The sequence below is a fragment of the Hippopotamus amphibius genome, chromosome 9 (assembly GCF_030028045.1).
Source record: "Hippopotamus amphibius kiboko isolate mHipAmp2 chromosome 9, mHipAmp2.hap2, whole genome shotgun sequence".
NCBI lineage: Eukaryota > Metazoa > Chordata > Mammalia > Artiodactyla > Hippopotamidae > Hippopotamus > Hippopotamus amphibius.
Window position 1 is genome coordinate 112,262,246 of NC_080194.1, and position 20,132 is coordinate 112,282,377.

Consider the following 20,132-nt stretch of genomic DNA (forward strand, 5'->3'; position numbering starts at 1 on the left):
TGTCTTAGAAATAACCAAGTCTAAAAAACTAGTATTTGTCAGTTGTTTTTGCAGTTCACATTGGTGTGACAGGGACTTCCCTGGTGGCGCAGTGGTTAAGAATGTGTCTGCCAATGCAGAGGACACGGGTTTGAGCCCTGCTCTGGGAAGATCCCACATGCCGAGGAGCAACCAAGCCCGTGCGCCACAACTACTGAGTCTGCACTCTAGAGCCTTTGAGCCACAACTACTGAGCCTGCATGCTGCAACTACTGAAGCCCACGCACCTAGAGCCCGTGCTCCACAACAAGAAAAGCCACTGCAAGAGTAGCCCCCACTTGCCATAACTAGACAAAGCCTGTGCACAGCAATGAAGACCCAATGCAGCCTCCCCCAAAATAAGATAAATAAATAAATTTATTTAAAAAAAAAAGAAAAAAAGAAATTGCTGTTTCATAAAATAAGGAGTTACTATTTCTCACAATCACATAACTTGTTTTACTCAAGAGAGCCATCACACTTGTGTATGGTATAAATGCCTTATGGGTACTCACTACCTTGATTAAAGTAGCAGCAGTTTTACCCATCATTCCTTTTGAACCATCAGTGCAAATGTCAACAGAGTGAAAAAAGCAAATCACCTTAGTATTATCAGAAAAAAAAATTGACCATATGGGCCCCCTGAAAGAGAGTCAGGGATCCCCAGGGGCCCAGGAACCATACTTTGTAAACTGCTCTAGATTTATGTGAGAGAAATAAACCTCTATTTGTTTTAAGCACCATTAACTAGGTTTTTAAAAATAAGATAACTGGTATCTCTTGTTTTCAAACCATCTTCTGCAGACTTGCCAAAAAGTCAGCCGTTACACAGAGATAGTCTTATTTAAAAAAAAAAATCCCTCTTTTTTCAAGTTATTGAGATATAATTGACAAATAGAAGTTGTATATATTTAAGGTGCATAATGTGATTTTTTGATATACGTATACCTTGTGAAATGATTACCACAATCAAGCTAACGTATCTAGCACCTCACATAGTTACCATTGTGTGTGTGTGTGTGCGCGTGCGCACACGCGCGTTGGGGGAGGGGGAAGAACGCTTAAGATTTACTCTTTTCGCAAATTTCAAGTATACAATACAGTATTGCTTACAGTCACCATGCTGTACATTAGATATCTAGAATTCTTTCATCTGCATAACTGAAACATGAGACAAATTTATAGTAGCTTACTTCACATTCTGAGATAGGATAAGTCTAAGAAGTTAAGGAACAACCCTTTTTCGGTGGTTTAAGTGTTTACTATTGATTGCAGTTAAAGCTCCGAAATCACTGCAATACCCACCATTACTGTTCTGCTAAATAATATAGGACCTTCATATATACTAGACTGGAGTAAACCATACCATAGAACAAAACACTGTGTATCAGAAAACACTACCTACTATTAAGGAAAAAAAATGAGGTAAATCTATATACTAAAGTAGAATAACCCTCAGGATACATCAAGTGAAACGACCGTGGTACAGAGCCATTCCCACCCCACCCCCCTTTTTTTTGACATACAATAAACTGCATATATTTAAAGCGTACAATTTGATATTTTTTTCTTATTGGCCATCTATTTTATACATATTAGTGTATGTATGTCAATCCCAATCTCCCAATTCATCCCACCCCAACCCACTCTGCTTTCCCCCCTTGGTGTCCATATGTTTATTCTCTACATCTATGTCTCTATTCCTGCCTTGCAAACTGGCTGATCCGTACCATTTTTCTAGATTCCACATATATGCGTTAATATACAATATTTGTTTTTCTCTTTCTGATTTACTTCACTGGTACAGAGCCATTCTTTAATTCTGTTTGCTTTTCTCTTAGCTATACTCATTTACAATATTTCCCTTTAAAACGTGCCTCATAGTGTCAGTATCTTTGTGCTGTACTCAAAAGTAGGGTAGCATGTCCTTCTCAGGCAGTGCTGCTTAGAAATCAGCACAGCTTGCTCTCTTGTACCTCTCCTCCCTTTTTCCAAACTGTTGCAAACTCAGTGAATATTTGGTCCACAACTGGGGACAGTAGAAAGAACACCAGCTTTGGAGTCCGTTCAGACCTGTGTCTGCCGCATAGCTGAAATCTCGATCAAGTAAGTTACTTAATTTTTCTCATTCTGAATTTTCTCTTGTGGCATATGGCAATGAAAACATGTGAAAATATATCTACTATGAGGACTAAAGGAGGTAAAGCACATAAGTACTCAGCACGGTGCTAAGTGTGTAATAAGTGCTTCATAAATAACAACTATCATTAATTTAGTTCTGTGTCTAAAGAAGTCATTTAGATTTTTAGAAGCTCTGCTTTCCCAGTTCTCCTTCAATAAGTATACCCTAACACCCCAGCTCCCCCTGATAAGCTACCCTGGAAAGTTAAGTAATTATAAGTGTCTTCCTGGTTCTTTTAGTACTTTTTAAGGTGAGGGGGGTGATATAGGGGTACAGGATTGAGACACAAACTACTATGTATAAAATAAATAAGCAGCAAAGATATATTGTACAACACAGGGAAATATACACATTATTTTGTAATAACTTTAGAGTATAATCTATAAGAATATTGAATCACTGAAACTAATATACTATTAGTTGTATACCTGAAACTAATATACTATTATAAATCAACTATACGTCACTTAAAAAAAAAAAGTGAAAAAGAAAAACAAAATTCCCTATCTCCCTTTCTCATGCCCAGAGAATTCTTTAAAGAAGAATGCTCTTTGTCCTTTTGATTTCAAAAGGGAGTTTACCTTTCTTTAGATGTTTTTCGTGTGTTTATGATTAAATGTATTTCTATATCTTATAAGTTGAGTATTATTTATTATATAGAAGCCTGTCTAGCAAAGCAGCCACAATTAAAAACAGGTTAATAGCATCGACTATTGAAACCAGGGATAATGCCTATATTAGACTCTCTTATTGATCTAAATTATATTGTAAGTATGTAGACTTTCAAAGTAGTCTTTTGAAGGTTTTTGTTTTTCTGTTTTCAGCTTCTTCAGTCTGACATGGCAGAAAAACCAATGCATATGTCCACACAAATGCCTGATGATGAAGATATAGTTGAGTATATCTTTCAAAGAGAACTCTCCTTTCTGTACTTAACAAGATTGTGTGCCTTCAAAATATTGACTCAGCAAACTGATACAGACCTAGATGATAAAGGCTTATGTTTGTTATGTTTGGATATGACTTAACTTTTATACTGATTGGAGTTAAACATCAGTGATGGCTTAAATAACATGTTTCTGTGTCTGCAGACATTTTTAGTAGTACAAAAGACTATTCCTACTGAACACCAAAGAATAACAAATGAAAATTCCACAACCTCCTAGTAGGTGAGAAGAATAACACTACTTTGATGCGTATGTTTGTGGAATTTTAGATAGTGATAATAAAAAACTTTTAAATGAAGTTATTTTAGGAAGTGGCTAGGTGGCTGCTTATTACTTTACTGAGTGGGAGATTGAACTAAGTTCCATTTCCTCTGTACTAGGGAAAACACAGTAATTCACATACAATTTTACACTAAAAGAGTGAGTAGTATGCCTGAATGGGTGAAAAATGAGTTTTAGTTACATGCACAAATACATGAATACTGAGCTATGCTAAGTAGTGTTTATTTATGACTTAACAAATGGCTCTCTTTTTGGTGTTTTCTCTTCCTTCAATCATGCATGGTTTTCTGTATCTTCGTTTGAACCATCAAACTATCCTATTTCTTTCTCTCCTCTTTCTCAGTTATTTTTCTGAAGTGAAGTTATTTTTCTATCAACTACACTTTAAAAATCACATTTGATACAACTTTCACCTTCATTGCTTTTCTGAAACTATCACCGATCCTTTCACGTCAGGCCCCAACAAGGGTCCTCCTGCCTGGAGTCACTCATGCCAATGGAACAAGACTGAGTTCAGCTCAGAAGCAAAGGAAAGTTTTAGTCTTTGATCAAAGAATGGCGAGGTGTGAACTCACGCTCTAAAGAACACACTCTCCAGACAGGCTGTGGGCGGGGCTGCTTCACTGGGTTCCCGCCTGCTGAGGGAGGGGCCGAGTTCTAGGCCTGCGCAGGCGTGTTGCTCACGATACCCCACCGCCATCTTGAATTGAAGTGTGCCCTGAAGTGCCTTTGCACACGGTGTGCCAAGTTGCAATGTTGGGGCAGGGAGGGTGGCGGGGACTCGAGGGGGGGGAGTCAAGGAAGGGAGGGAATACGGGGATATGTGTATAAAAACAGATGATTGAACCTGATGTACCCCCCCAAAAAAAATAATAAAATTAAAAAAAAAAAAAAGTTGCAATGTTGGGCGAAGCGGTTCTGCACTGGGAACTCTAATCCGAGATGTTAGGTGTGAGGGCTCTGTACATGGCCCCCAGTAGGCAAGTAAAACTAGACTTACTATGAAAGAAGAGGTTAGACCTTGTCTTATTGTTACTGACCCTTTGGAGTCGGGCCCCAACAAGGGGCCCCCTGCCTGGTGGCACTGGGGCCAACAGAATGAGACCGAGTTTGGTTCAGAAGCAAAGGAAAGCTTTATTCTTTGGTCAAAGAATGGAGAGGGGTGAGCTCTCGCTCTGGAGTCCTCGCTTTCCTGAACAGGCTGTTGGTGGGGTGGCTTTATAGGGTTCTTGTCAAAGGAGAGAGGGGCGGAGTTCTCGAAGGGCGACTGCAGCACCGGGTGCAGCATCTCTGCACGTGGTTCGCTGTCATCACCTTGAACTGAGGTGTCATGCACAGCGCTTCTCCGTATGGAGTGCCAAGCTGGGGTGTCGAGTGCAGCGGGTCTGAGCTGGGAACTCTAATCTGACACATTAGGTGTAGGGTCCCTGCTTGCCCCCCTTAAGGCGATGAAACTAGACTAAGCACAAAAGAAATTACACCTTATCTGATCGCTTAGTTTCCATCCTATTTTCCCCAGGGACCCCAGTAGGCTTTGCCAGTAACAAAATTACTGTCAGAGTCCTATCTCAGTGACTAAACCACCAGCTATCTTTCCATACTATCTTTGGCCCCTCTGATGCATTAAATCATGGTGAATGTTCTTTCGTTTACATGACATTAAAATCATAAAATTTTAGAATAGGCAGACCCCAAAGGCCATTTGGTCAAATTTTAATCTGCTATGTAAATGCTTGCTACACTTGCTACAAACAGTTTAGCAAATAGTCTTCCAACCTTTTTGTGAACTCTTTACAATTGGTAACAGTTTATTCTCCCTTTTGAAATTAAAAATAACATTCTCACATTACTAAAAGAAAATTTCAAACAGGAAACACTCCTCTCAACCTAGTTCTTTACAGGCAATAACTAATCTTTGGACAACTTTTCACATCAGCCCATACAGATCAACCTTATTCTTTTTTTTTTCCAGACAATTAGATATCTTTATTCATTAGTCATAGCCGTCGCTTATATGACATTTTACAATTTATAAAGAATTTAAAATACAATTGACACATTCATTGCATGAAATTTATGGAATGCTTACTATGAGCTAAGCACTAGGTGTATAAAGATACATAAAAACCTCCTGCCTTCTAGGAACAGGCCTATCTGTGTCAGTGTGGTGGGGAGCTTAGGACCAGGAAAGGACAGATATTAGGATTCAGCATCCATAACAGCCTCAGGTGGGAGTAACCTTCACCATCACCCACACCTTACAGTGGAGGAAACTGTGAGTCTGATTTAGCAGGAAGCCAAAGATGACTCTTTATAAATGGCAACACCAGTTGAATAGGATTTATCAACTCTGGAATCTTAGTCCTTTTCTTCTTCCGACCTTATTCTTTTTAATAGCTCTGTTCTATTGCTGTTATGAGTGTACTTTTCTTCAATAATGAGTCCTCTATTGGTAGCTATAAGGTAATTTCTGGTTTTGTTTTTGTTTTTTGTTATTCTGTACAATGCTACTTTGAATATCCCCCTACATAGCTTTTTGTGTACACGATGAAAGGTTTTCCTAGAAATGAAATTGTTGGGTCAAAAAGTATATGCAATTTAAAATTTGATAGTAACTATCAAATCACTCTATAAAGTTATTATTCTTACATTCCAGCCATCGATACGTGAAGATGCCTGGTTTCTCATCTCTCCCTTATATTGGAATTCAAGGTTTAAGTAGACCCATTTAATTTTTTGATAACTTTAATTATGACAAAATCCTTCTCATACGTTGTTTAAAATTAGCCCCTTGGAACTTGTCCTCCTTTTGCCATTCCCTTGAATGTAATCCTTTCAAATATAATGTGATCTTTTTTTCCATATGACAGTCTTCATGTGTTTTCAGCTCTATTCCTCTAAAATGCTTCTTTTGCTCACCTTCACATTTTCATTTTTCTTACATAATTTTTTTAAAAATTGAGGTATAATTGACATATAACATTGCATTAGTTTTGGGTGTACAACATAATGATTTAAGTTCTGTTATTAGCCTACTCACTCTCCTTTGGGTTCCTTTCTTCATTTCTCTCTCTCTCCTTCTGTCTCCCTCTCATCTCACTCTCCCTTCCTATTTTCCTTCCTCCTCTTGCCCCTTTCCTTCCAGGCTATTTATAATGAGCACCAACACTGTACCAGGAAACTATGCAAAATGTGAGACGTTATACAGTGTTCTAGTGTCCTTCTTAAAGAAGATGAATTTCCAAGAAAGTTTCCAGCAGAGATGAATTCAGACTGCCCATTCTTTATCTGGATACACTGACCACCATAGGTTTTTTTGTTTTTTGTTTTCTCTACAGTTATTTTACAATATTAAATCTTTACATTTATAATCAACTGAGTTTCTTGCTTCTTTTCCCTCTTTATGCTTTTATTAAGCTTCACTTGCCATTAAGACATGGATTGTAAATGCAACATGACATGTTTAATTCTTCTGGGTTTTCTGTAGTTTTCTCATCTGTCACAGTATTTTTTAGTTGACACTATGTTGATTCTTTTTTCTGTCTTCCCGTCTGGTCACTCTTCTTCTTTTTAGGCTCCTCTTTTCACCTCCTGAGAGTAGTGGTCATTTCCCATGTCTCATTTTTTTTTTTTTTTTAATCATCTTTCTTCAAGCCTCCACTGTGCTCAAATGTATATAATTGGCTTCAGGGTATTTCTATACTTTCTTCAAAATTAAAATTTCAAAATTCAAACATTTTGTTCTTACCCAAAAATGTACTAGTGTTCTTTTCTGATTTTTTTTTTTTATTACTGGTCATAGTATCTATTTCTGATTAGCGGTCGAGTTCTTTCGATTCTTTTTTTTTCCCCAGAAAGTCTCTCTCATTCTCTCTATTTTTCCATTCGCACCAGTAATTTTATTACCACTCACTTTCATAAGGGAAGGGGCTTCACAGCTCATCTTCTGGCTCTAGGTTCCTCTCCAGGCCACTTTGCATGCTCATGCCTTATTCATCTTTTGGAAATGCTTCTTCCTCCTACTATTCTCTGGCTCAAATCTCTAGCCACTGCCCATCACCATTACCATAAAAGCCATATTCCTTAGCCTCATGCTCAGAACTCTCTATTGTTGGGGTCCTTTTTATCTTTTCAACTTTTCCTCCTTCAGTTTCCCAGTTTAAATCTTTCCCTTTAGGTGGGCAAGTTCTTTAGGACACAAGGGCAAATAGTCCATTGCCCATCTGCTGTATTTGCCTCTTGTTCATCATACCTACCTCCTCTGTACAAATCTTATCCTGTCTTCAAGAGCCAATCTGCCATCTTTTAAAATTATTTTTAACTACTCCATACCACAGTCATCTATCCTTCTTCCAAATTCTTATATTACTTATTGACTTTTCCATAATTTTGGTACTTAGTGTGATATTAATAGATATTTTAACTTTTTCTTCTTGGCTTTTATTCTCATTGAAATTGTAGGTTCTTCATAAATAGGACTCTTTGACTTACAGAACATTAGCGGGTGAAAGAATTCTAAGCTCACCAGGTCAAATATTCTTATTTTACAGAAGAGAAAACAGGCACCATTGACTGTCCCAAAGGCTCACAATGACTAGTGACTTTTCTTATTCAGCTACCTTTCCCCATGTCACTGGAAAAAAAAGTTCAGTGAGTACAGGGTAAATGTCAGAGCTTGTAGAGTCCTTTATAACTTTCAGACTATAACTTTATGTACAGTATCCCATCTGCTAGATATAGTCTGTGTGTCCTTGCTATCATGAGGGATTAAAATAATGTGTGATTTGCATTTCAGTTTCATGTGAGTGCATATGAAATAATACTTTTAATAGTACGTTAAACCTTATACTTTTATGTACCTACCTTGTTTATTTCTTAATTTGCTTTATTTGTGGATGATGCAAAGGTGAATTCAAGAACGAGATTTGAATAATCACAAATCCAAATTAGTAGAATCTGAAATATTTAAGTTTTCTACATAGATTATATTGGCATTTTATAAAAATACATATGCTAAGAAACAACTTTCAGCCCATCAGAAGACATTTGTTAAGTAATAGTGATGATCCTATGGAAACCCTTGCTTGTTCTACTGATATTTGCTCTGTGGGTGAAAACTCAGTGTGAATGAGGCCAAGGTTTCTGGTCTGTTCCTGATAAGAAAATGGGCTATATTTTGTTCTATGGACACACAGAGCACTCTGATCTGGTACCTCCCTGAGCTACTGATTTTAAAATGAGAGAAGCTTGCCACAGGGGCATCTAGGACAGAGCAGACAGTGGAGCGTCCAGATCTGTTATTGTTACATATAATCTAAGGGTCAGAGTGTTCTCTTTTGAGTAGGGAACGTTACACGCTCTCTTCTAAGAGCACAAATAGTAACCAATTGAAATTTTTTATTATTTCTTATTCGATTGTATTTTCTGTTTAGTATTGCTAAACACACTCCCCTTAAATATAAAATTCCCATGGAAGTTTTACTAATTAATTCTTAGTTGATTCCTGGGTTCTTGGTTGGGACCAGATAGGACCCTGATATGCTCCTACCCCTGCCATTCACTCGTCATCTAGCACGTGCTAAGTCAACCAAAAACTACTGAAAGCCTACTGTGAGCTGGTAGTGAAGGACAGAAAATGAATAAAATTCTATCTCAAAGAGCTCAGAGTGTATTGAGCTCTGTCCTTGGGTAAATCATGTAAACTGTTTGGATGGTAATCCCTTATTTTGCCATAAGAGGATTAAATTAATTCTAATACTGACCATAGTGAAACTATTAATTTAATACAAACGTTTCCTTATATCCATTGTGTCTACTATATTAGAATGCTTATGGAAAAAGAAATAGCATAATTTTACTTCCTATGCAAAGAATGTTTTAAAAAAATTCTTTGAAGCATATTCTTATTTAGGACTACCAACTCTATGCTTTCTTGGGTAAGAAAAAAATTAAAATAATTTCATATTTTTGACCACACTATTCAAAATAATCTGCTAAAAACATGATGTAGTAAATCTATTTTACTCGTACTACTGAACTCAATTAAAAGTCCCACAGCAGGATGATTCAGGACGGGATAGGAATGTAGAAAGGAATATGAAATTGGAATACGAAGAACAGTAATCTTATAGTTAATAATTTTGATGCTCAAATATGCAGCATTCAGCTGGTAGGTGTCATTTAAACAGATTCTCTCGTGCTTTTAAAATTGCATTTGAATATATGTGGGGAGAAAGAACATCTTAATGGTTTTTCCAATGTATAAATATGATATATATTTCCATTTGTTTAGTTCTGTCTTAATCCCTTATTCTTTTGTCGTTTTCAGTGTAAATGCCTTACTGTAGTTATGATACTTGATATTATTTCTATCATTTTGAATATGAGATTTGTTTTGTGGCTTAATATATGATCTACCCTAGAAAATATTTTGTGTGCACCTGAGAAAAATGTGTATTAGGCAGCTGTTAGATGGACTTTTCTATATATGCCTGTTTGGTACATTCAACATATTGCATTGTCAGATCTGATGTTTCCTTATTGGCTCTCCATCTGGATGATCTATCCATTGTCGAGAGTGGAGTATTCAAGTCCCCAACTACCATTGCTTTGTTATTTCTTTCTCCCTTTAGTTCTGCTAGTATTTGCTTTATATATTTAGGTGCTCCAATGTTGAGTGCATATTTATGATAGATACATCTTCCTGATAGATTGTCCTCTTTATAATTATAACTTAGACTATTTTGTCTGAAGTAGTTATAGCTGTCTTTGCTTTCTTTTGGTAAGTTATAGCTTTCTTTGCTTTCCATTTGCTTGAAATCTCTCTCTCCATCCCTTTACCCCAGTCTATTGTTTCTTAAACTTATTCTCAGGTAGGCAGTATATCATTTGATTTTTTAAAATCCATTCAACCATCTATGACCTTTTATTAGAGAATTAATCCACTTACCTTTAAAGCAATTATCTATAGATAAGGACTTACTATTGCCATTTCATTAATTATTTCTGACCGTGTTGTAATTGCTTTGTTCTTTACTTGTTATCTTGCTGTCTTCCTTTGTGATATGATGACTTTTTGGTGTGTTTTGACTCCTACATCATCATCTTTTGTGTATCTGAAATTAGCTATCACTTCATCCGTTAAACTCATTTTTTCTGTAGGTTCTCACACATGGTCCATAATAGTTATGGTGCTTGTCTGCCAATTCCAATATCCTCATTGTGTGGGTATTTCTATCGACCATATTTTTCCTTGGCTGTGAGAGATTTTTTTCTGCTTCTTCATATCTGGTATTTTTGATTATGCATTGAGCATGGTGGATGCTATATTGCAGAAAGTCTGAATTCTATTATTATATTTATTTCTCAAAAGAGTATTGAGTTTTGTTTTAGCAGGCAGTTAGATTAGTGGCAAGTCTTTTGGATCCTTTTGAGTCATGATACTCTTTGTAAAGGTGGATTTATCTTAGTTATACCCTTTCACTTGGGAGTAACCCTTTGGCTTATAACATAATCCTAAATCCTATAACAAGTCCTTTTACAAGTGTAAATTAAAAGTCCAAAGTGTTTACTTTAAATATATGCAGTTTGTTGTATGTCAATTGTATCTCAATAAAATTTCTTTTAAAAAAAAGTCCAAAGTGCTTATCACACTTGTCTAACTTGGAAGAAGCTGAAAATCCAAACTCTGTCTCCTTCGGTCTTCCCAGGACCGCTGCTGAAATATCAGCTCAGCACTTTTGGAGCGCCAACTCTTCTCTCCACTGCCACTGAGCTGCTTGCAGTCATGCCTGCATGTGCAGAGTTAGACTCAGCCAAGTGCTCTAAAGTTTGCAGATTTTGATCTCCCCGTTCTGTGGCTTGCTCTTCCAGGATTTCTTTCTCAGTATCCTGGTATTTTGGCAACCCCAACTTCTGACCTTAGACTTAGACTTGTGACAGCTCAAGATTGTCACTCTCTGCTTAAACTCTACTTGCCAAGTTTCTCATTTACTGGGGAGCAGCTTCAAGAGACTATGAGGATAAACCTAGTTTCACCTATGATGCTAACCTTATTTCCAGAGTTTGATTTATTCCTATTTCTGCCTTCTCTTCTTTCCCTTCCAGTGCCTTCAAACTGTTGTTTCTAATTGTTAATGTAAGGAAAGGTAAAATGCTGTAAGTTACTCTGACATCACCAAAAGCCGGAATGTGCACACAATTTTGTATCTTACTTTTTAAACTTAATATTTTTATGTATTTTTCAATTTATTAGAGCGTTCTTTATAAATATTTTTAATGTCAAGAATTCCCCAGTGTGCGCATGAATAAATATATTATCATTTACTTGGATGTTCTGTTTCACGGAGTCATGTATTTGGATGTTAGAGAGCTACAGTGAACACTTTTCTACATAAAGTATTTATGACATTTTCTAGTTGTTTGGGAGAGATTTCCAGGGGTGAAGTTTGTATGATTGTTAAGCCTTCTTTGAATTATTTTCCCACCTTTTAAAAATAATCAATTGTATGTATAATATTGTTGGATTTCTAGTTTTCTAGGTTGGTGTTATTAGCCGTGGTTTCCTTTAACAATTTGATATAACACAAGTTCTCAGAGGGCATATAACAAATATGAAGTCAAAGTTTTTAGTTGCTTTTTAAAAAATTCAAGTTAACTTTGATTTCTTTACATATGTTAACATATTTGGGGTTCCTGAATATATTGCCAGACTAAAACAGAATGAAAAAATGTTGTTTCCTTTTTTCTATAAAAATAATTTATTATCGTAGAATAACACACTTGGCTTTCTTGTGGTATTTCTTTAATTTTCTATTGTTAAATTTAGTGCAATCAGAGATAGAGGCACTATTTATAAAAACGATGACAAAATCTGTGTGTCTGGTTAGAGATTTTTCTTCTCACAAATTCACTTGTCTGAGGTATGATGATCAAATGATAATCAAGTCCATTTCTTTGACATATTATTATAGTCATATTTTCAAATATTTTCTATTCTAATTAACATATTTTATTTGTATTTTTCTTTAAGCAAAAAGAAGATCATATCCGTCGCTTAACGATGCTTGGTCATTTTGGTTTTGATTGTTTACCTCATCAACTGGTGAACAAATCTGTTCAACAAGGATTCTTTTTTAATATTCTCTGTGTGGGTAAGTGCCAAGCCCCTCACGTGAATTATTTCTTACTTTTCATAAATGCTCATTTCAATGTATTTTAAGTAACACAACACGGGTGCTGTCAATTTAAGACTATGTCTTCATGTTTGTATTGGTTTCCATCATCTTAGTCATGTTACTTAGACATTTTTTCCTTTGTTTCACTGCTCTTTAAAATCTGATATAGCTTTGTGTATATTATCTTTCTAGATTATGTTAGTGACCGAGGGAGTCAGAAGTAGCATGTATACTTTCCAGGACGTTCCAGTCTTTGAAGTATTTGGGACTCTTTAAACCATCCTAGAGGGTCAGGGTGTTACTTCTTCTCAGACACTTTATGCCCCTATGATGTATCTCTGTTTATACAGGGGAAACTGGAATTGGAAAATCAACATTGATCGACACACTGTTCAATACTAATTTGAAAGACAAAAAATCCTCACATTTTTACTCAAATGTTGGACTTAAAATTCAGACACATGAACTTCAGGAAAGCAACGTTCAATTGAAATTAACTGTCGTGAAAACAGTGGGGTATGGAGATCAAATAAACAAGGAAGCCAGGTGAGTGTTTTCTTATTTTAATTTAAAAAGTTATTCTTATTTGAAGGAATTTACTTTCTTCCTCCATGTATTAAAAAGTAATATTCTTCTGAATCACTTTGCTGTGCAGCAGAAATTAACACAACATTGTAAATCAATTATACTTAATTAAAAAAATAAATCAAGTGGGCCTATTGTAGATGGCATGTAGTTGGATCTTGGTTTGTTTTTTTTTTAAACTCTCTTTTTTTAAAAATAAATGTATTTATTTATTTATTTATTGGCTGCATTGGGTCTTTGTTGCTGCACGCAGGCTTTCTCTAGTTGCAGAGAGCAGGGGCTACTCTTCGTTGCAGTGTGCAGGCTTCTCGTTGCGGTGGCTTCTCCTGTTGAGGAGCACAGGCTCTAGGTGCACGGAGTTCAGTAGTTGTGGCATGAGGGGTTCAGTAGTTGTGGCACGAGGGCTTCAGTAGTTGTGGCTCATGGGCTCTAGAGCACAGGCTCAGTAGTTGTGGTACACGGGCTTAGTTGCTCTGTGGCATGTGGGATCTTCCTGGCCCAGGGATCAAACCCATATCCCCTGCATTGGCAGACAGATTCTTAACCACTGTGCCACCAGGGAAGCCCCCCCCCCTTTTCTTTTTAATCCATTCAACCACTCTATGTCTTTTGATTGGAGAGTTTACTCCATTCAAGTAAGTATTATATATAGTATATACTCTTATAGTATATAGTAATACACATAAGTAACTATTGACAGGGAATGACTTACTATTTTTATTTTGTTAAACGTTTTCTATCTTGTAGTACTTTTGTTCCTCTTTTCCTCTCTTTAATTTCTTTGTATTTTGTTGATTTTTGTAGTGATTTTTTTTTATCCTTTTCGCTTTTTCTTTTGTGTATCTTTTATAGGTATTTCCTTTGTGGTTATCATGAGGCTTACATAAAGCATCTTAGAGTTATAACAGTCTATTTTAAGCTGATAACTTCAATCCCATGCAAAAATTTTACTGTTTTACCTGTCCTTCATTTTGTTTTGGTATCAGGCTTTACATATTTTTATGTTATGCATTCATTAAAAGATTTTTGTATGTATAGTTATTTATAATACTTTTTTCTTTTTACTTTTATGCTACAGGTAAAAGTGATTAACGTACCTTTTTCATTACAGTATTACAGTATTCTCTATTTGTCTATATGTTTACCTTTATCATCGAGTTTTATACTTTTGTGTGCTTTTGTGTTACTGTTTAGTGTCCTTTTGTTTCAACTTGAAGAACTCCCTTTAGCATTTCTTTTCAGGTAGGTCTAATGGCACTTCTTTTAAGGCAGAGTTAGTGGTGATGAAATTCCTCAGTATTTATTTGTCTGGGAAAATTTTTATTTTTCCTTCATTTCTGAAGGGCAGTTTCATTGGGTATAGTACTCTTTGTTGGCAGGTTTTTTCTTTTTCTCACTTTGAATATATTATCCCATCCCATTCTTTTTTTCTTTTTTTTAGTTTATTGGCTGCATTGGGTCTTCATTGCTGTGCGTGGGCTTTCTCTAGTTGAGGAGAGCAGGGACTACGCTTTGCTGCAGTGTGCGGGCTTCTCATTGCAGTGGCTTCTCTTGTGGTGGAGTATGGGCTATAGGCGCACAGGATTCAGTAGTTGTGGCACTCAGGCTCAGTAATTGTGGCACACGGGCTTAGTTGTTCCTCAGCATGTGAGATCTTTCCAGACCAGGGCTTGAACCCATGTCCCCTGCATTAGCAGGCAGATTCTTAACCACTGCGCCACCAGGGAAGGCCTGTACCCCATTCTTTAGTGGCCTGCAAATTTTATGCTGAGAAATCAGCTTATAGTCTTATGGGGGCTCCCTTATACATGATGAGTTGCTTTCCTGTTGCTGCTTTCAAAATTTACTTTTTATCCTTTACTTTTGACTATTTGAATATATTGTGTCTTGGTGGCAACTTCTTAGAGTTCATCTTAGTTTGGGGTCTTTTGAGTTTCTTGAATCTGCTATTCCATTTCCCTTCCCCAGATATGGGAAGTTTTCAGCAATTATTTCTTTAAATAAGCTTAGTGCCCATCTCTCTCTCTCTCTTCTTCTGGGACTCTCGTGATAGGCATGTTGGTTTTCTTATTGCTTGATGGAGTCCCATAATTCCCTAAGGCTTTTTTTTTCACCCTGTTTCATTCTTTTTTTCTTTTTGCTCCTCTGACTGGGTAATTTTATTTTTTTATTTTATTTTATTTTTAAGTAACAGAGTAACAGTTTATTATGAAGAGTACAACAGCTTCTGGCACAGACACCAGAAGGGGGTAAGGAAAGACCTGAAAACAGGCTATAAGTCCCATGGTTATATACATTTTTCTAGGAGTTAATTAGCACAAACATTCAGATAATCATCAAAGAGCTTTACAATTCAATGAGTGCCTCCCTGCATATGTTAACCACTACCGGGGGTCATAATTCCAATGGAATGTGTACAGCTGGGCCCATAAATTTTTCCTAACTTGGTGTTTTTTTCCCAGCTTAAGCTTATTACCATGAGATTATACATTACATTTGTTTGGTTTCCCTCAAAGATGTAGATCCTGATATCAGGTAAGGCATGAGCCCTAGTTATGGACTTTTCCATATACAATAGTTTTATATAGTTTCTCTCTACGATGGAGTCTCTTTTTATTGAAATAGAATTGATACACAACATTGTTAGTATTGGCTGTACTACATGAGGTAACATTTGCGCACTTTATGAAATGATCACAATGATATGTGTAGATATCTGTCCTCAAAGTTACTACACTACTTCTAAATGTATTCCTTATGCTGGATATTACATCCCCAAGACTTATCTATTATATAACTAGAAGTCTGTACCGCTTAATGCTGTTCACCTATTTTACCCGCCACTACACAGCCCTCCCTTCTGGAAATAGCCACATGTTTGTGAACCTGTTTTCTGTGAACCTATTTTCATAGTCTTTTGGTTTTGTTCCTTAGATTCCACGTATAAATGAGATCATGCAGTATTTGTCTTTCTACATCTGACTTCTTTCACTTTGCATAAAATCCTCTACATCCATCCATGTTGCTGCAAATGGCTGGACGTCTTCTCTTATGGGTGACTAATATTCCATTGTGTGGGATGGACACATTGCCTCTAACCATTCATCTGTTAATGGACACGTGTGCTGCTTCTCTATCTTGGCTACTGGAGATAATGCTACAATGAATATTCAAGTGCCTATATCTTCTCAAATTAGTGTTTCTCTTTTCTGCCAGTAAATACTTAGAAGTGCAATACCTGGTTCATATGACGGTTTTATTTTTTGATTTTTGAGGGACTTCCGTAATGTTCCCCATAAATGTTGCACCAACTTACAATCCCAGCAACAGTGCACAGGGTTCCCTTCTCTCCACCCCCTTGCTAATGCTTGTTATTTGTTGTCTTTCTGATGATAGCCATTTAAACAGCTGTGAGGTGGTACCTCACTAAGCTTTGGATTTGCATTTCCCTGATGAGCAGTGATGCTGAGCATCTTTCTGTGGGTCTGCTGGCCGTCTGTATGTGTTCTTTCTCCCTGATAGAGTTCCATATGTTGAGAAAGGCTTGAACACATGCACAAATTGTCTGAATTCACTTTATTCTTAAAGTTTTTTTCTATGAAATTTCTGGTGACCCCTAAACCTTGAGCTTTGAGCGAAAGCATTGCCACGTATGTGAGGCTTCAGTATGTATTTTCAGATGCCTAGTGAGGCTTGCAAATTGGGTATAAGTTTTGCCGCATACATTACATTTGTAAGATTTTTCTCCAGTATGGATTGTTTTATGTTGAGTAAGATATGAATGTCTTGTAAGGGCTTTGCCACACTCATATTTGTGTGGTTTCTCTCCAGCATGCATTTTCTGATGTCTACTAAGGTGTGAAGCCCGGGTAAAAGCTCTCCCACCCTCATTACATTTATAAGGCTTCTCTCCAGTATGGATTCTCTCATGGTTTTTTTTTTTTTGCTTTTTCTTTTTGAAAATATTTTTATTGGAATCTCTCATGTTTTTTAAGGTATGAGCGCATTGTAAAGGCTTTGCCACACTTAAGACATTTGTAAGATTTCTCTCTGGTATGAATTTTCTTATGTCTGTTAAAGCCTAACTGGTGAGCAAAGGCTCTGCCACACTCATTACATTTGCAAGGCTTCTCTCCAGTATGCATTCTCTGATGACCTGCAAGATGTGCATTTTGACTAAAGACCTTGCCACATACATCACGTTTATAAGGTTTCTCTCCGATGTGCACTCTCTGATGTCTAGTGAGCTGTGAATAGTAGTTAAAGGCTTTACCACACACATTACATTTGTAAGGTATCTGTCCAGAATGAATTCTCTTATGATTCTTGAGGTTTGAGCTTTTGCTAAAAGCCTTCCCACAGTCATTACACTTGTAAGATTTTCTCGAGTGTGTGTTCTCCTGTATCATGCAGGTAACAAAGTGTTTTTCACACTGGGAGGAATTCTGTGAGGTGGTGAAACTGTGGGACCCTTGTTGACTGACTGCTCAACTTGAGGGCACGCGTACATTTTCTCCTCAGTTGGAAACCTCTGCAGTGCAGCCCCCTGTGCCTGCAGCCTTACTCCAGTTCTGCTTTCCAAACACTTTAAATCTTTGTTTCCAGCAATGCTTATGTTATTTTTCACTTTAAACAAACTTCTTATGAATGGCTTGTCATGCATGAAATATTCACATGCATTACTTCTTACAGAAACACTCTGGGGAAAATTAATTAAGGATTTACTATCTTGATCTTCTCTCTGAGTGAGATTTTTGTTATGGGTCCAAAGCACTCCTTTGCCATGTTTTACATCAGCTCCCCACTCACTCTCACTGTCCTGTATATGTGCGCAGACTTCCTTGAGGTCAAAATCCTTGATGCCATGACTTTCATTTCTCTCTGATGTCACTAGACGGCGTAATTCTCCTTTATCAATGTCATCTCTTGATGATGATTCCTTGATTGCAAGTGTAGCAGAATGGCTTCCGACTTTGGGAGAGAAGTTATCCTCATCCAGGGAGATCAGGTTCCTGTAGATCTCCAGCATCACATCCCCATACAAGGCCCTCTGAGCAGGGTCCAGGCATTCCCACTCCTCCTGAGAGAATTCGATGGCCACATCTTTGAATGCTAACAGTCCCAGGAGACCCCCGAAACCGAGGTGTGGAATAGCGGAGCATGAAGATTGCATGGTTAGTTTCCAACCCAAAAACCGAGACTCACTCGCCAGAGATCGTGCGTGGTTCCTGACTGGGTAATTTTAAATGACCTGTCTTTGGGTTTGCTGATCCTTTCTTCTGCTTCATCAAGTCACTCTTGGATCCCTTTAGTGGTTTTTTAGTTCAGTTTTTCTATTCTTCACCTTCAGAATTTTCAGTCTTTTTTGTTTTCATATGAGCTTTAGAACTGTTTTTTCTACTTCTAAAAGACAAAGCCACTAGGATTTGATAAGGATAGCATTGAATCCGTAGATTGCCTTGAGTAGTATGGACATTTTAACAATATTAAATCTCCTTGAACATATGTCTTTCCATTCACTTGTGTCTTCTTTAAATTCTTTCATCAATGTTTTGTAGTTTTCAGTGTACAAATCTTTCACCTCTTTGGTTAAGTTTATTCCTAAGTATTTTATTCTTTCAGATGCTACTGTAAGTGAAATTGTTTTCATGTCATCCGTGAACAAAGATAATTTCACTTCTTCTTTGCCATTTGGATTTCATTTCTTTTTCTTTCTAACTGCCCTTGCTAGGTCTTCCAATATTATGTTGAACTGAAGTGGTACAAGAAGGCATCCTTGACATGTTCCTAATCTTAGGGGAAAGGCTTTGAGTCTTTGCTGTTGAGTATAATGTTAGCTGTGGGGAACTTTGTTTTTCTTCTGGAAAGTGGTGCTATAGCTCAAAATTTCCAGAAAGTGGTTTCTCTTTCTCACAGATTCTGGTCTGATTTTTCTGAACACACTCCATTTACCAGATCTCACTTTTGCCGTCACATGCAGGCGTTGGGCACACAGCCTGCTGCAGAGTGTGGGAGGTGTGTGTTTAGCACTTGAGGCACGGGGAGTACACATGGGTCCAATGGGGGAGATCATCAGGTGAGGTTCTCCCAGAGGCTAATGGCTGGGTTTCCTGCCAAAGTCCTGCGCTTAGTCAGCATGTCCCTTTAATGCCCTTTGATATGCTTATCTACCTCTTTCCTGGTCTCCTTTGCCCCCAGTCATGGAGTTCTGGCTTCAGTAGTCTGGGTGCTGCTGGAGAGAAATGGTTTTCTCCAACAGTGTCCTACACAGCCAGGCACTGGGCACTGGGCACTCACTCACTGCCTCACATTCTCTTGTGGGAGAGGTTGCTGCTGACTGTTTTAGCCCTGTGCTGTGTTGTTTTGGGGGAGCGTTGACAATGGCAAAATTCCTCTTACCTTCTCCAGTGCATCCAAATTATTATTTTTTTCTGCATGAAGTGCTGGAATCTGCCATATGGATTACTGAACTTCTTCTACAGGTCTCTCCCATCTGTGGGTACATGTCCAGGTCAGCACACTCCAATTTTCCCGTGACTGAATGCAAGAGGGGTTGTGGCATGTTCACTGGCTCCTGCTGGTTCCACATCCCGTATGGATGTCTGTCTCTCTGTTGCCAGACAGTTGGGCAAGGTTCCTCCTGGTTCCTTGGCATGTGGTGCTGTGTCCCAATTTCCCACAGAGATATTTTGTTTGTGGGTGGATCCAATGATTAGTTCTTAAAAGGGGGGATAAAAGGAGAAATATATTCAGTGTCATGATGCTGATGTCACTGTTCTAAAATTTACATAGAGTAAGACCCAATTTTTGTGGTGTATATTCCTGTAGGTTTTAAGGAATGCATAGAGTTGTATATCCACCATCTTAGTTGTGACATAGAACAGTTCTCTCACGTGTGAAACTTCTCTTGTGTTTAATCCATTGATCCTTGTACTGATACCA

The 20,132-nt window shown here is 37.4% G+C and overlaps 1 protein-coding gene across 1 annotated transcript in view; it reads left to right on the forward strand.

The window, feature by feature from the left end:
• The first annotated feature begins 2,083 nt into the window (after positions 1 to 2,083).
• SEPTIN14 (septin 14) overlaps positions 2,084 to 20,132 on the forward strand; it is a 35,863-nt gene continuing 17,814 nt past the window's right edge. The window contains exons 1-4 of the mRNA XM_057749022.1: positions 2,084 to 2,124; positions 3,025 to 3,093; positions 12,461 to 12,581; positions 12,956 to 13,151. Coding sequence (XP_057605005.1) covers positions 3,040 to 3,093; positions 12,461 to 12,581; positions 12,956 to 13,151 — 371 coding nt within the window. The 5' untranslated portion in view covers positions 2,084 to 2,124; positions 3,025 to 3,039. The remainder of the gene's footprint in view (positions 2,125 to 3,024; positions 3,094 to 12,460; positions 12,582 to 12,955; positions 13,152 to 20,132) is intronic.